The 17,979-nt window shown below is 38.2% G+C and overlaps 1 protein-coding gene across 5 annotated transcripts in view; it reads right to left on the bottom strand.

Moving 5' to 3' along the window:
• The window catches only part of OSBPL9 (oxysterol binding protein-like 9), a 263,804-nt gene that overhangs the window by 93,903 nt on the left and 151,922 nt on the right, over positions 1-17,979 (bottom strand). For all 5 annotated transcript variants that reach the window (XM_006839757.1, XM_006839761.1, XM_006839758.1 and 2 more), the window contains one exon: positions 15,865-15,941. In XM_006839757.1, the coding sequence (XP_006839820.1) occupies positions 15,865-15,941 (77 nt within the window). The remainder of the gene's footprint in view (positions 1-15,864; positions 15,942-17,979) is intronic.

The following is a 17,979-nucleotide window of genomic DNA, read 5'->3' as shown; positions in this document are numbered from 1 at the left end:
CTTTACGGGAGTAGAAAGCCTCATCTTTCTCCCGCGGAGCGGCTGGTAGTTTCGAACCGCTGACCTTAAGGTTCGCAGCCCGATTCGTAACCACTACGCAGTTGTTGTTATGTACCAAGGAGTCGGTTCGGATTCAAAGCGACCCTGTACAGGGTTTCCGAGACTGTAAATCTTAACGGGAGCAGAACGCCTCATCTTTCTCTGGCGGAAAAGCTGGTAGTTTTGAAGTGCTGACCTTGCAGCTCCCAGCCCAATTCCCAATTTGCAACTATTATGCTACCAGAGTATTTACAAAACAACTTCATTATCCCCTCATCCAGTTAAAGAACTTCAATGGTTCCCATTGTGCTTAGAATAAAAAATTTAAACTTCAACACTGGCCTGCAAGGTGTTACCCCTATTTACCACCCCCAGCTCCATTTTAACACCTTGCATCTTCTGCTTTTCTGCCCTCCACACAATGGCCTTTTAAATTTTTCTTTAATATGTTATTTCCAACATCAGGGACTTTGGCACAGGCTGTTCTTTCTTCTATACTGTCCCCTTGACATCAGTCCCCACCTGTCATTTGTTAAGTGCTACAGAGTTGGTTCTGAAACACAAAGACCTTTGTGTTTCCAAGGCGTGGCTGGTGGATTTGAACTGCTAACCTTACTGTTAGCAGTTCAGTGCTTATCTTTCAGTGCTACACAGGGCTAATACTTAATACTCAGTATCATTTCTTCAGGGAAGTTTTTCCAGACCTCCCTGCCTATTTCAAGTCTATGTATATTCTTACAGCCCTTGTAACTCGGTTGTGGAACTTATCACTGGTATACTTTTACATTTGTTTTATTATTTTTAATCAATTTTTTTGGCTATGGTTTACATATAATAAAGATGTACCCATTTTAAATGTACACCTCAATATGTTTCAACAAATATATGCACATAAGTAACCAATGTGTCAAATGTAAGAGCACATTTCCATCATCCTACAATTTTCTCTTGTGGTCCTCTGCAAGCAACCCTGATAACCATCACTTTGCTTTCTATTTGTGCTAGTCTTTAATGCATGTTTATTTTATCCACCGTAAACTCAAATGTGATAAGGATCCTATCTGATTTTGTTCAACCCTGTATCTTCAGTATTTAATAGAATGCCTGGCACATATTAAGGTGCCCCGGTGTTGCTAGGGGTTAGGAGTTGTTGGGCTACTTGCTGCAAAGTCGGTGGTTAGAATCCACCGGCCGCTCAGAAGGAGGAAGATCAGGTCACCGGCTCCAGTCTTAGACAACCCATTTAGAGTCGTTATTGTTGTTGTTGTTGTTAAGTGCCGTCGAGTCGGTTCCGACCCATAGCGACCCTGTACAGGGTTTCCGAGGCTGTAAATCTTTACGGGAGCAGAACGCCTCATCTTTCTCCCGCGAAGCAGCTGGTAGTTTCGAACTCCTGGCCTTAAGGTTCACAGCCCGATTCGTAACCACTACGCTACCAGAGCTCCTTAGAGTCGTTATTAGTTGGAATCAATTTCAAGGCTGTGGGTTTGGTTTTTTGGTTGGTTTGGTTTATATTAGGCGATTATGTGCCGTGGAGTTAGTTCAGACTCATAGTGACCCTCTATAAGGTTTCTAAGGCTATAAATCTTGACAGGAGCAGAAAGCCTCATCTTTCTACCACAGACCAGCTGGTAGTTACGAACCGCTGACCTTGAGGTTAGCAAGTTGACTCGTAACCACGATGCTACCAGTGCTCCTTGATATATATATTAAGCACTCAGTAGTAGATTGCCTATTGTAAACTATTCTGGAAATAAACACCAATTCTGTGATAAATATAAATTCAAATACAAACAGAAATGATGGGGGAAAAATACATTAATTTTGCCCGATGGGCAAGATTATTGTCTAACCTTCAATAACACCCTTTAAAGTTTTTCCTTTAACATCTACTTTCCTAACAGTTAATTTTGTGCCTAGAAGCCCTAGGGACTTAATTCCATATTAGCTGATCAAACAGTTCCCCAGGCACATGAGAAGGAAAAAAAGCCTACATCTCCAATTCTATGTACTGTACTGTTTGACCCTATAAAAGACATAACAATTGTTTATATAATTCTTGCTCATCACTTCTTTCATGTGCTTACATATGACTTCCCCAACTAGACAGAAAGATCCATAAGACCATCCAGGATTTTATACTTAACAATGCCTCATAATTATGACAAATTTTCTTAAGTGTCCTCCAAATCTCCCATCACTACCATTAAGGGTCAGGAGTTCCAAAATCTCATACAATGTGATTTTGATAGCATAGTTATCTAGTTAAACTCTAGAAGAGAGAAAAAAATCCTTGCTAGGTGCCATAGAGTTAGTACTAACTCAGTGACTCCATGTACAACAGAACAAAACAAAATCTTGCAACATCCTCTCAACTGTTATGTTTGAAGCCATTGTTGCAACCACTGTGCCAATTCATCTCGGTGAAGGTCTTACTCTGTCTCACTGACCCTCTACTTTTCAGGGATCCTATTTTTTCCTGCTCTTTATGTCAGAGTATGTGGGATAATGTCTCATCATCATTGCTTCTAAGGAGCGAATGGTTGTACTTTGTCATAGACAGATTTGTTCATTCTTTTGTCAGTCCATGGTATATTCACTATTCTTAGCCAACACCGTAATTCCAAGACATCAATTTTCCTCTGGTTTGCATCAGACATTGTAAAGGTTTCACATGCAAATGAGGCAACTGAAAATATCATGGCTAAGGTCAGACATGACTTAGTCCTCAAAGTGACATTTTCGCTCTTTATAACACTTTAAAGAAATCTTTTGCAGCAGACATGTTGTTGTTGTTAGGTGCCATTGAGTTGCTACCTACTCACAGCTACCCTATGCACAACAGAATGAAACATTGGCTGGTCCTGGGCCAACCTCACAACTGTTGCCATGCTTGAGCCCATTGATGCTGCCACTTTGCCAATCCACCTTGCTGGGGGTCTTCCTCTTTTTCTTTGACCCTCCACCTTACCAAGCACAATATCCTTCTTCAATGACTGCTCCCTCCGGATATTATGTCTGAAGTATGAAAGAAGAAGTCTGGCCATCCTAGCTTCCAGGGAGCATACTGGCTGTACTATATCTAACACAGATCTATTTCTTCTTTGACAGTCCATGGCACTTTCAATATTATCCTCCAACACCATAACTGAAATGTATCCATTTTTATATAATCTTCTTTATTCACTGTCCAACTTACACATGCACATGAGGTTATTGAAAAGACCATGGCTTGAGTCAGGTGCACCTTATTCCTCAAACTGATATCTTTGTTCTTCAACACTTTAAAAACATTTTGTGCAGCAGATTAGTCTAATGCAAAACGTCATTTGATTTCTTGACTGAGTGTTGATGGTGAGTCCCAGAAAAATAAGTCTTTGACAACTTCAATCTTTTCTCAGTTGATAAGAATATTATTTATTGGTCCAGTGGTAAGGAGTTTTGTTTTCTTTACATTGAGGTGCAATCCAAAGCAAAGATTGTGATCTTTCATCTTCATCAGTAAATATTTTTTAAGTCCTCTTCACTTTCAGCAAACAAGGTTGTATCATCTGCATATTGCAGGTTGTTAATGAGTCTTCCTCCAATCCTGGTGCCACGTTTTTCTTCATATTACCCAGCTTCTCAGTTTATATGTTCAACATACAGGCTGAAAAAGCATGGTGAACGAATACAACCTTGTCACACACCTTTCCTAATTTTAAACCATTCAGTGTTCCCTTGTTCTGTTCTAACAACTGCCTCAAGAGCACAACTATGTGTTCCAGAATATCATACTTTGCAATGTTGTCCATAGCTTGCCATGATCTACGCAAATGAAAGCCTTTGCGTAATCAATAAAGCACAGGTAAACATCTTTCTGGTATTCTCTGCTTTCAGCCAAGATCCATTTGATGTCAGCAATGATATAGATTCGATTATTTGCTCAGCATACAGAATGAATAAGTATGGTGGAAGGATACAATCCAGTGCACACTTATCCTGATTTTAAACCACACATATCCCCTTGTTCTGTTCAAAGGACCATGTTTTAGTCTCTATGTACAGGTTCTACATAAGCATAATTAAGTGTTCTGGAATTTCCATTCTTTGCAAGGCTAGCCATAGTTTGTTACGATCCACACAAGCAAATTTCTATCTACTGTGGGTATCTGAAATACTGGTGGCATAGCTTCCAGCATCACAACAAACAACAGTTTGACAGACTGACAACGGTGAAATAAAACATTAGTGAACCAAATTATCATTAATTTTTATCTAAATACTCAAGTGTTAAGAATAGTGGATAATACAATTTATGGCGGTGTCCTAACAACGATACAGAATTTTCCTCAACTGACTCTTGAACAACACAAGTTTGAACTTCGTGGGCCCACTTTTAAGTGCCCCACCCACGTGGTTACTGTGATGAACTCAAGTGTTGCCAGTAAGCAGTTAATGGAGAAAATTTGCGCCATGTGGGGTTTTAGGTGGATATGCATCACTTGAGCCCTCCACAGTAGCAACAAGAAAAACAATTCCCATATAAGTGGGCACATGAAGTTCAAACCCTTGTTGCTCAAAGGTCAAATGTAAATTATTTTTGGATTCTAGACTTCAAGGGAGGTTAGTGCTCCTAACTTCTGCATTATTTAATAATCAATTGTACATATAAATGTTATGTTCTATTTACATATTTAAGGAGGTCACATCTACGGTGTTCACATTTTCATATTTTAATACTAATGGTAACTCTATGTTACAGATGTAAAATTCTCAATTTCCTAGTCCTGGTGTGGTGCTACAGGATAATGCACTGGACTACAAGGCTGGTTTGAACGGCAAGGTTGGTGGTTCAAAACCACCAGCTGCTCTTCGGAAACTCTATACAGGGTCGCTATGAGTCTGAACCGACTTGATGGCAATTAACAATAACAATATAAAATTCTACCATGCATTTGTCACTTGTCATATAGCTGTGGTTTTCATGTTGCTATGATGCTGGAAGCCCTAACACTGGTATTTCAAATACCAACAGTCACTCATGGTGAACAGGTTTCAGCAGAGAATTCAGATTAAGAAAGACTAGGAAGAAAGGCCTGGTGTTCTACTTCTAAGAATTAGCCAATGCACACACGATGGGCATAACAGAATGTTGTCCAACTTTCTTTGAACATGTTATCAGGAGGGAGTCCTGGTATGGTACTGAGGTTTAATGTTCTGGGACTGCAAAGTTGGTTTGAAATGCAAGGTCAACAGTACAAGCTCATCAGCCACTCCTAGGAAACCCTATCCAGGGTCGGAACCAACTTGACGGCACTTAACAAATATCAGGAGAGACCAGTCAATATTGGAAGACATTATGTTTGGTGAAATCGATGGCCACCAAGGGTGAATTGGACTGACAGAGCAGTCGCAACAATACACTCAAACATGAGACTCTGGGAAACATCCACGTCATCAGTTAAAGTAAGGGCAAGGCAGACTGCAGAACAAACCATCAATTGCTCATATGCAAGTTCAGGCTGAAACTGAAGAAAATTAAAACAAGTCCATGAAAGCCGAAATTTAACTTTGAACAACAAATCCCATCTGAATTTAGAATAGCAGATTTGATGCATTAGACACTAATAACCGAATACCAAAAGAGTTACGGGATGATATCAAGGACATCATACAGGAAGAAAGTAAATGGTCATTAAGAAGACAAGAACGAAGAAAAAGACCAAAATGGATGTCAGAAGAGACTCTCAGACTTACTCTCCAAAGCAGAGATGCTAAAGTAAATGGAAGAAATGAAGAACTAAAAGAGATGAATAGAAAATATCTAAGGGCATCTTGAGGAAAAGACAAAGTCGAGAATTATAATGAAATGTGCAAAGATCTGGGGTTTGAAAACTAAAAGGGAAGAACACGTTCAGCATTTCTCAAGCTGAGGGAACTGAAGAAAAATTCAGACTTGAATTGAAATATTGAAGGATTCTATGGGCAGTGGTTACGAGTTGGGCTGCAAACCTCAAGGTCAGCAATTCGAAACTACCAGGAGTTCCGTGGGAGAAAGATGAGGCATTCTACTCCCGTAAAGATTTACAGCCTCAGAAACCCCGTGCAGGGTCACTATGAGTCGGAACCGACTCCACGGTACTTAACAACAATAACAACAACATGGGCAAAATGTTGAATGATGATGCAGAAAGCATCAAAAGAAGATAGAAATAACACACAGAGTCATTGCACCAAAAAGAAATGGATGATGTTCAACCATTTCTTGGCTAAAAGATATCTTGGCTAGAAGCAGAGAATACCAGCAAGATGTTTACCTCTGCTTTAGTGCCTATGAAAAGGCTTTCAACTGTGTGGATCATGACAAATCATGGACAACATTGAGGAAAATGAGTATTCCAGAACACTTAATTGTGCTCATGAGGAATCTGTACCAAGAGACATTCTTTTGAACAGAACAAGGGGACACTGAATGGTTTAAAACCAGGAAAAGTGTGTGCCAGGGTTGTATTCTTTCACCATACTTAATTCAATCTGCACACTGAGCAAATAATACAAGAAGCTGGATTATATGAAGAAGAACGAGGCTTCAGGATTGTGGAAAGGCCCATTAACAACCTGTGATATGTAGCTGATACAATTTTGCTTGCTGAAAGCAAAAAGGACATAAAAAACTTACTAATGAAGATCCAAGACCACAGCCTTCAGTATGGGTTTCACCTCAGTGTAAAGAAAACAAAAACCCTCACCACTGGACCAATTAATGACATCATGATAAATTGAGAAAAGACTGAAATTGTCAAAGACTTCATTTTGCTTGGATCTTCCATCAACACTCATGGAAACAGCAGTCAAGAAATCAAACGATGTATTGCATTAGGCAAATCTGTTGCGTAAGCCCTCTTAACAGTGTTCAAGAGCAAAGATGTCAGTTTGAGGACTAAGATGTCCCTGACCCAAGCCATTATTTTTAATAGCTTCATATGCATGTTAAAGTTAGACACTGAATAAGGAAGATCGTAGAAGACTAGAGAAGAATTGATGCATTTGAGCTAAGGTGTTGGAGAAGAATACTGAAAGTGCCATGGGCTGCTAGAGGAGCAAACAAACCTGTATTGGAAGCAGTATAGCCAGAATGTTCCTCGAAGTCTGGATGATGAGACTTTGTCTCTTGTATTTGGACACAGACCAGTCCCTGGAATAGGACATCATGCTAGATAAAGTGGAGGATCAGAGATAAATAGGAAAATCCTCAATGAGATAGACTGACACAGTGGCAGCAACAATATGCTCAAAGTTAACAATGATTCTGAGGATGACGCAGGATCAGGCAATGTTTGGTTCTGTTGTGCATAATGACTCGATGGCACCTAACAACAACAACAACAACAACACAGTTCCTTGCCACTTGATGGCAAGTAGATCCTCCATCTTTTATCTACTGTAACTTTACATCAGTATTAAGAAGCTAACAAGTAAGAATGTTTACTCCTAGAAAAAGGATGTGAGAAAAACTATTATTTTTATTTTATATGCTTTCACATTTATAAAAAATGTGTAAGAAGCATGCTTTAAGGAACGGGCAACTTAGACACTGGCTACAAAATAGGCAGGCTATAAAAGGCACGAAGTGACTGGCTTAAAAGTTTCAAGAGGGAGTTTAGTTTCAGAAGGGGGAGGTAGAATCCCCACTAAATAGTTCTCATCTTGTCTAAATGGGTCTTGTGAAAAGATAGGGAGTTAAGATTCTTATGATTCAATTGTTGTTGTTAAGTGCCGTCGAGTCGGTTGCAACCCATAGCGACCCTGTACAGGGTTTCCGAGGGTGTAAATCCTTACGGGAGTAGAAAGCCTCATCTTTCTCCCGTGGATCGGCTGGTAGTTTTGAACCACTGACCTTAAGGTCTGCAGCCCGATTCGTAACCACTACGCTACCAGAGCTCCTATGATTCAATAGTGAGTAATTATTATCATAACTAATTGTGACTGTCACAACAGTAAAGGTAGAAGTTCTGTAACAAAAAGGGGGGAGTAGTTAATCTTACAGTCCTGGACCAGAAGATCCTAGGGCCATCAAGAGAGAAGAGCACAAATGGAATGTGGGACCCTATCCAGAGAAGCAGTGACACCAGAGATGGAGGCAGGGATGAGGACATGGAGAAATAGAACAGCTGAGGACTCCAGACTCACGGAAAGAGAAAAACTGAGTGCTTGTAGCCAGGAGGCAGGTTTGCAGAATGTGCCTTTCGGTTGTTTAAATGATTATATATTCCTGAGTGTTTTTGTGCACAGCCCCCCCCCCCCCCCAAAAAACCCCCAGAGGGAACAGAAGCAAATACTGTTGAACGATGCTGCAGAGAAGAGACTGTAATCATTGCAATGAAACTATGAGTATAAAACTGATGTTCTCCCATGTAAACTATTACTCAATTCACAACAATAATAAAAAAAAGCATGCTTTAGTTTTTAAATAATTTTATTATTTAAAAAAAAAATTAACCCACATTATGATTTTTATTTTCTTTTTGCATTAGACTGATTTCCATAAAGGCAAGCAACATGTGTAGGTTATTCAAAATTATATCCTCTGCATCTAATATAGTACATGTTGTTGTTGTTGTTAAGTGTGGTCGACCCATAGCAACCCTGTATAGGGAGCAGCTGGTGAGCTTGAACTGCCAACCTTGTGGTTCAAACCGACTTTGCAGTCCAGTGCATTAACCCACAACGCTACACCAGTTTGATAATTACCCCAAAAGCAGTCTACATTGGCCTATAAGAGGGAGCTTCAATAAATTGGTAGAAAAATCGAATTGAAAATGGCATTTTCCCACAAACTTTTGAAGCTACCTCATATAAACTCTTCATAAGAGGAAAATTATAGCACAATTTCTTTTTTTTTTTTTCTTAAATGTTTTATTGTGAATTATGTGGTAGTTAACATGGGAGAACATTAGTTTTACATTCATTCTATCTAGCCCAATTTCTTGACCCAAAGAATAATCACAGAAGTAATTCAGCATAAAATATTTTAAATATCAACTCATTTATAGTGTGAAAGTACAACATTTAGGCTTTACGCCATTCAATTAAAACATCTACATGAGTATTTTCAAGTGAAAATTTGTAAGTCTCTGTAACAATCTTTCATAATCTTTGAACATTAGTAAAATCATAACACTGAATCAGCTCAGTAACAATCTAAAACCAAGTGCTACCAAGTTGTTTCATATCCACTCTTTGTATTTATGATCAAGTTGGCACAAAGCCAGGTTAATTGTCTCAGAAGAGTTTTTTAACCTTTTAAATGATGTATCTGTGTAAATGACTAAATCTGTGTAAACGGAAGCTAAATTACTTTGTGGTATGTGCTGTATAAATAGTTTCCCAGTAGACAGAATAAAGAAAAATGGTAAGACAATGGAGTCATTACATGTAATGAGGAGAGGCTGGTGGTGGCTTTGAGCTGCTGACTTTACAGTTAGCAATCCAGTAAGTATCTTACAGCACCAGACCAGGACTTTTTATTACAGTGATAAGAAAATGATGGAAGAAAGCAGGTAAAAAAGTTTTGGCCTTGGAAAGAATGTGACAGAAGCCAATTTGAAGACTGGGTTTGGTGAGGACTTGGAGAGAACAGCATGAGTAAAAGCATGGCACCTGTGAAACAAATGCCTGGATTAGGGCTGCGGCCAAGAAAGGCAAAATGAGAGAAGAGATTAAGGAATTCTGTAAATGAAGAGCTTCCAGGTTTAGAAGGTTAGAAGTTATCACCTAAAAGGGCTCTCAGCTTTCAAACCTCAGTGGATCAGAACATGATGCCGTCATTAAAAGAATAGGAAACACCACCACCAACAGCTAAAGCAATAGGTATGGGGAGGAAATGGAGTCCGGGTAGCATAGCTGATTATGAGCTGGGCTGCTCTAAGATCAGTAGTTTGACTCTACCAGTCACTCTGCTCCTGTAAAATTTACAGCCTCAATACCCAGTTTAGGGTTGCTATGAGTCAGAATCAGCTCAGTGGCAAACCACCACCACAGGGAGGAAAGTGATGATTACTCAGTGGTAGCCATGTTCACTCTGACACCCAGGAAGACATCTGACTGGCAAAATCCAAAAGGAAGAATTGCAGATCTAAAGTTACATATCAAAAGAGATATAGAGACTGAGATGGGGAGGAGTGTAAAAGTCATTTATACATTGTTGTTGTCGTTGTTAAGTGCCATTGAGTCGCTTCAGACCCATAACAGATAAATCCAAGTGGGGGCTGTTAGAGGGAGGAGTAAAGTCAGAATCTAGTAGGTAGTTATTATTATTAAATATGAGAAGCAGAGAAAAAAATATAAAGTTACCAAAATTGTTGAAGAAGAGATCTGCACCCCCCCCCCCCAACACACACACACAAGAAGGGATTAGGTTGACTGGCTTACAAGTTTTCAAGAGGGAGTTTAACTTCCGAGTGTACGGGGAGGGGGGTGGGGAGGTGGGGAGGTGGTAGAATCCCCACTGAGTGGTTTTCATCCTGTCTAGATGGGTCTGATGAAAGGAGATAGGAATAAGATTCATATGATTCAACACTGAGTAATTATTATCATGACTAACTGCAACTGTCATGTAAAGGTAGAAGTTTTATAGCAAAAAGGGGGCAGTGGTTGATCTTACAGTCCAGGAACAGAGGACCTTGGGACCATCAAGGGAGAAAAGCGGGAGCAGAGTGCAGGACCCTATCCAGAGAAGCCAAGATGCCAGAGATGAAGGCAGAGATAATGACGTGGAGAGATGGAGCAGCTGAGGACTCTAGACTCCTGGGGGGGGGGAGGGGAAGGGGCAGCAGGCTTGCAGGGTGTGCCCTTTGGTTGTTTGAATGATTGTATATTTCTGAGTGTTTTGGTATATATCCAAAACACACACACACACACACACAAACATACCAAACCAAAGGGAATAGAAGCAAATACTGTTGAATGATGATACATGGACGGGATTGCAATCATTGCAATGAAACAAAATACAATAGGATGAGTGCAAAACCAATATTCTCCATGTAAACTATCACTCAGTTCACAATAAAAACTTAAAAAAAAAAAAAAGAAGAAGAAGAAGAATTAGGTGTAATGAGATTTCAATACTAATGAAAAAGATTCCGCCGTGAAGATTCAACAGACATTACTAAGACTGTTAAGTAGTAATGGACGTGCAATTAAAAGACAGACAAAATGAAAACTGTGACAGAGACATCTAATTTTTGTGACCTCTAACAATGCTAGAGGCAAAGAAAACAGACATCAGGGACCCTGAAGAATGGAGACCAGAATGGCAGACAGTACAAAAGTTCCAGGACAAGAAATTCTAAGTATTATAGCAAAATCAATGTTGAAAAAGCTGACCATAAAGCCTACATAAGAGGATAAGTAAAATCAGAAAAGCACTGATGAGCGGGGGAAAATGGCATAGAGCTCAGACCCAAATGACAGAAGTTCAGAAAAAGTAAAGTGGTAGAGGCTGACAGCACAAAAACTGTAGTCAAAGAGAAAACACTTTTGAGTTCAACATTTGGGAGGTGGTTCATCTCAGTAATGACAAGGCCAAGGCACTGTAGCTTCATGATAAAAGTAGAGATGAATTCTAATGAAAAAGGAGGGCACGTAAATACCACAAAGACAAGACTGGGAACAGTGCTTTGTGGTATAAAGCTTCCTCATCTACAAAATGAGGACAAAAATATGTATCAGATTTTCATAAGAAACTAAAATAATGAAAGAAAATAACCTAGCACAATTATGGATTGTTGTTATATGCTGTGGAGTCGGTTCCGACTCATAGCGACCCTGTACAGGGTTTCTGAGACTGTAAATCTTTATAGGAGCAGAAAGCCTCATCTTTCTCCTGCAGTACAGCTGGTAGTTTTGAACTGCTGACCCTGAGGTTAGCAGCCTGATTCATAACCACTATGCTACCAGAGCTCCTTTATGGGTACATGGATATAGTTTAAAAGGAGGTCACTGACATCATTGAATTTCTTCTTTCATTTGAAGAGAGCATATCTCACAGTGCCTAACAGATAATATGTTGTACTCAATAAATAGCAAGCAATAGGATAAAAATTGATCTCATTTGTTTATCAATTTCCTTCAATTATTTCCTCATTTAATAAATACTAATTGAGCTCTATTAAAATGCTAGGCATAAGGAGTGGGAATCGAGGAGGGGGAGCTGCTATATTAGTAATGACAGCTAACATTTATCAAATTCTTGTACAAACAGTTTTCATTTAATTCATTTAATTATCAAAACACTCCTATGAAGTAGGTACTTTAATTATCTTTATTTTAGATATGAGGATAGTGGAAATGAACGAGACCAGAAGTTCCATGTCAAGTGTTAAAATAAGTGATGGTGTTAGGATACAAACCCAGACATGCTGGCTCCAGAGCCAAGTTCTTCACTACATGTCCCTGCCTCTGGGAAGACAATCCAAAATTTAATTCCATATTTCCTAATACCCTATCCTTTCCATGCATTAAGTTTAGGAAAAATATAAAGAACTCTTGTATTACATGTATTTTACAATATCAATGCTCTCGGAAGACCAAAGCTTCTCAAAGTTGTCTTTTTCTTCTTATTATTCCCCAAACCATAAGCTCTCTTCTTCTTGTTGTTGTTACTGGGTGCCATAGAGTCCGTTCCGACTCATAATGACCCCGTTTTCTGAGAAGCAGCTGGTGAGTTTGAACCACCCACCCTTGAGGTCAAGTGCTTATCCTACTGTGCCACACCAGGACTCCTTTTTAGCAAGCTCATAAACTCCCAAACTGGATCAGATCAAACAGGTCCTTACTTTAAAAGTTTGCATCCTAACTGGGGAAGTGAAAGCTATATATATTTCAAAAGAAAAACAAGATGAATATGGTAAGAGCTTAGTACATACTGCAACCAGTATGACATTTAAAAGAAAGATTACTTTGAGTGGGGTGGTGAGGGGTTCAATCAGAGAAGGTTCCAGCTTCATGCAAGAGGTCAAGTTCTGAGAAGGCTTTGAAGGCAACAGATAGCATGTGAAGGTAGAATGAAGCAGAGTGGGGGAAATTTGATTTTTTTTTTTATAAGTGGGAAAAAGTAAACAATACATGATTTTTTTCACTAAATACTATAAAAGCATCAGTGATAACTGTTTAAACATTAAATTATTTCAATAATTTCATGTGTATATTTACAGTGTCTCTATGGTCAGAGGTAGAGAACCTTTTTTCTGCCAAGGACCATTGGCTATTTATAACATCATGCACAGGCCATACACAATTATCAACTTAAAAATTAGCCTGCTATATTTGGTCAAACATTTAATTACTCACCCCTAATGCTGAGGAATGTGTTCTTTAACCATAATAAACAAAATTCACCACAATAGGGTGTTTGTCTTTCCTCTAAGAGAAGCAAAACAATTGAACATCATCTCTTCAGCTTTTAAGAGAGAGAATATCAGGAGAAAGAGTATGGTGGCCAGAAATAAAAGGATGCATTCAGAGGAAACAAGTAAGTAGTTGTACTCTAGTAGGTTTGTGTAGAGGTATAGTAGTAGAGGAGTCCTGTAGGATAAGCACTGGACTGCTAACCATAAGGTCAGTGGTTCAAACCCACCAGCTGCTCCTCGGAAACGCTATCTGCTAACCATAAGGTCAGTGGTTCAAACCCACCAGCTGCTCCTCGGAAATGCTATACAGGGTCGCTATGAATCGGAACGGACTAAAAGGCATTTAATAACAACAGTGGCACAGTGGCTAAAACATTGGAATCCTAACCAAAAAGTTGGCATGTTGAACCCACCACTTCTTCCATTTCCTTATGAAATTTTTTCTTCCTGTACTGGTAAATCCTCATCTTTCTCACTCTGTCTCCCCATATTCTAATCTCCAATCTCCTTGACTTTCCACTGCCACATTCCCAGCCTGTTAACAATTTTCCTTCATGTCCCACAGCAGTACGAGTTTGCTAATTTCCAGTCTTTATCCTCTTCTTCCTTTAATTTCTTCAACTGCGTGTTTAAAAAATGTCTAGTTGTATAACAGGATCTGAATATCTAAGAATGAATAGATATGAACTCATTATATTATATATCTGAACAGAGCCCTGACGTGGCGCTGTAGGATAAGGACTTGACTGCTAACGGCAAAGTCCGCAATTCAAACCCACCAGCCACTCCTCAGAAATCCTCTACAAGTTGCTAAGTTGGAACTGACTCAATGGCACTTAACAACAACAATAATAGTAGAAATATCTATAAGGGTGGGCTGAAAATACATCAGAGATTCCTGAATGTCTAACCAGGTGTGGAGCAGGATCTCACCTGCCATATTCAGTCTGATGTGATTATTACATTTGTCTTTTTACTGGATCACAAATTTTCTGAAATGATGCTTTAGTCATTTAAAAACTGTCTTAACTAAAAAAGAAACAAAGATTTTGAAGTTGCTTTTAATAAACCACAAGATCTCTTAGTTCAACTCCATATTTAATTCTTGCAATCCTTTTATAATCACATCTTCGAATAATGTTTACTTAAGCATCTATTTAGATAATTTGAGGTTATGAGGAGATACTTAGATAATTTAAAGTAGAACCTGGGATACCCTATATCAGTCTGTTGTATCAAACAATTCCTGGTGTAGGAAAAGTACAGGGGCAGGGGGAGGGTTTATAATATAAAACATCAGTTTTCTACAACGCTGTATTTTAAATCAAAATGAGCAAAACAAACACCACTATAAACCACAAGTAAAAATCTGTCACTGGAGAAGAAACATTGATAACTATCTTCAATATGGTATACTAGAAATTTCTTGCATTTATCACCACCCAGCATTTTCTTTCCTCATTCTGACTTTGCTTGAGGGAACCACCTCTTATACAATCAGCAATGTATTCCTGGTGAACTTAAAATCATTCCTGCTGCAAGGAGGTTTAAGACCAGATCTGAAATTTAAGGTGAGCAGAGCCAATCCTGTTAATCCTCTTAAGGTCCAGAATGAATATAGACTTCTATGGACTTGAAGATTTTACAATGTGCAGCTAAACTTGCTGCAACCACCTTGCCATCACAAGGGGAAGATCTATCTAAAAATGAAGTCAACCTATAAATATTGGAACCTAGAAATAGAAATGGAGAATCTGGGTCCTCATGATACCATTTTAACATCAAACCACACCTAAACCAGAATTTTTTTTTTCCCCTTAAATTAGTTTGGGTTGAGATTTTTTTTTTTCCTTTCATCCCAAATAATGCTAACAACAACTAAATCTTATACCAAGAAAGTTAGGTCAATTTCTGCATACTTGTCTATTGCCATAAACAATTATATAGTTTAGTTATGTCAATAACCAACTATGTATCCACTGACTATTAGTCAATTCCAACTCATAGCAATCCTGTCAGAGTAAAACTACTCTGGTACAGCATCCAATGCTGTAAGTCTTTACAGAAGCAGACAAGCTTCTCTCTCTCTCAGGGAACAGCTGGTGTATTCAAATCACTGACCTTTTGTTTAACAACTCAACACTTATCCCACTAAGCAACCAAAGCTTCTTCAACCAACTACAGATACTAACAAAATAAAATTGTCACATTTTAACATAACATTTCATTTTCAACATTGCCTTGTACTATCTTGTTTCCAGACAAAACAAATGTTGTATCCTCCAGAAGCAGAAGAAATTATGACTTTACTATATATAATCATACTAAGAGTAAAAAATCAGTAACTCAGAATATTAAAAGTTCTTATCATATCCTATTTATTTTTTTAAAAAAAAGAATAACAAACTATCAAGAAGACAAAGACTCTTACTTGAAGCTGAAGAGTATGTCGAAGAATTGTTTCTTCTAAGGCATGGATCCACTTCTCTCGCTCATCAGCATCCCGGGCTGAAATAAAAGAGTATAAAAATTTAAACCTTAATTTATATCATGTCTCTACATTTGAAAATAAAAAAAATTTAAACTGTGAGGGAAAAAGGAAAACTTTTCATTTGTACCACTTGCATAATATGATCACATTGATCTTTTCTTTTCAGATTTGTAGTCAACTTGCAACAATTTATAACAAAAAGAATAAGTGTGTTCAATATGTAGTTCAGAGCAAACTTCTCACTGAGAACTACTAGAAAAATTAGATTATTTAAAAAAAAAACAACTGGTTGAAGGCATTAGACACCAATAAGATGGTAAAGAACTACTAGGTCAAAATCTGGCAGAAGACAAAACTCTGAGATCTAATTGGGGCAGCTTTTCTTCTGCTGACATTACACGTATGTGGGTAATTACTATATGAGAGGAGACAGAGACTGGGCATTGCACTTAAGAGCTTTATTGGACCAAAGGTTAGAGATCAGGATCTACCAAAACTGGGCACTCTGGAAAATAGATTATGGTTTGACTGGGACTGCAAAGAGTTGCATGTAGGGATTACAACTATTTGCCAATGAGACATCTGGGTAACCCAGACATTTTTTGAGACTTGCAATGGATTAAAACTATCCCGAATTATTAGTGACATTGGGCAACTAATAAAAACTATTGAAATTTTTTTCTACAGGAAGATATAGTATAGTATCATCTTAGCTGCTGAATTACTTCTGTAAGCAACTTTTCATATATGATGTCTAGCACAAAGTATACAAGGGGACAAGACCACACATAACCAGTAAAAACCAAAAGGCAATGTTGTTGTTGTTAACTGTTGCTGAGTTAACAAAACATAGCAACCCTATATATGGTTTTCAGGACACAGCTGGTGGGTTTGAACCACCAATCTTGTAGTTAATGGTCCAGTGATTATCTGACAGTCCCACACCAGGACAACAGAAACAGACTAAGAGGGCTTCAGATATTTGAACTATCAAGCCTAAACTTAAAAGTAACTATGTTTAACACATTCTGTAATTTTAAAGATTCACAATTTTAGCATAGACTTATAAATTATTTTAATGACTTAGATTTTAAAAGGAATTAAAAATAATATTAAGAATTCAGTGGATGAGTTCAATGGCATTAATTAAAGAAGAAAACTGGAAGAGAGGTCAGAAGAAATTTATCAGAATGAGAGACAATGAATCAAAGGGATGTAAAATACATGAGACCGTAAACAACACAGAAAGAGGGTGGAACAGAAGTAATTTCTGGCTGAGAATTTTCTAAAATAGATAAGACATTAGGCCACAGATTTCAGAGCTCTAGAAATCCCAACCAGGATTAAATCAAAGAAATCCACAGTTGTATATATTACATCAAAAATTACTACAAATCAAAGATACTTATATCAAAGACAGCCCAAATAATTGGTTACATTGATATCACACAAACCAGATCCTAAGTCAAAATCTGAATGAGACAAAGAAAGACTTTACACAATGATACATGGGTCAATTCATCAAGAGGCAGTAGCAATTAAATATGAGGGGACTTCAAAAAGTTCATGGAAAAAATGGAGTTTTTTCCAATAACTTTTTGAAGCCCAATTATATATGCATCTAGTACTAAGAATCCCAAAATACACCAGGATACATCAAAAAGTATAGCTACTAGGGTTCCAGTTCATACATGCAGGGTTTCTTTCCAAACCAAATGTGTTTAAACATGTCTCTGACCAGTGGATAGCTGCAAACACGTTCTCTCAGTAACACATTGTCTCAGTCTCATTAGGGTACTTTTATAAAAACAGTGTAACCAAACCATCACTTCTGAGGGGATCTGCTGGGCCAGGTAAATTCAAGACAGAGATCAGCTCAGAAGATTATATCAACTGTTTTCTGAGATTCCAAAGGGATAATCTTCATAGATTTTTTTCAAAGGACACATGATGATCATAAGGGATTATCTGGAAGAAAAAGTTTACAGAAAATGGAAAACAGAATTTGTGATAAAAAAACACCAAGAAAGTTAGTCCAGGGAATTTTTTCAATCA

The sequence above is a fragment of the Chrysochloris asiatica genome, unplaced genomic scaffold, assembly GCF_000296735.1.
Source record: "Chrysochloris asiatica unplaced genomic scaffold, ChrAsi1.0 scaffold00026, whole genome shotgun sequence".
Taxonomy (NCBI): Eukaryota; Metazoa; Chordata; class Mammalia; order Afrosoricida; family Chrysochloridae; genus Chrysochloris; species Chrysochloris asiatica.
This window is presented reverse-complemented; position numbering and strand designations above follow the sequence as displayed.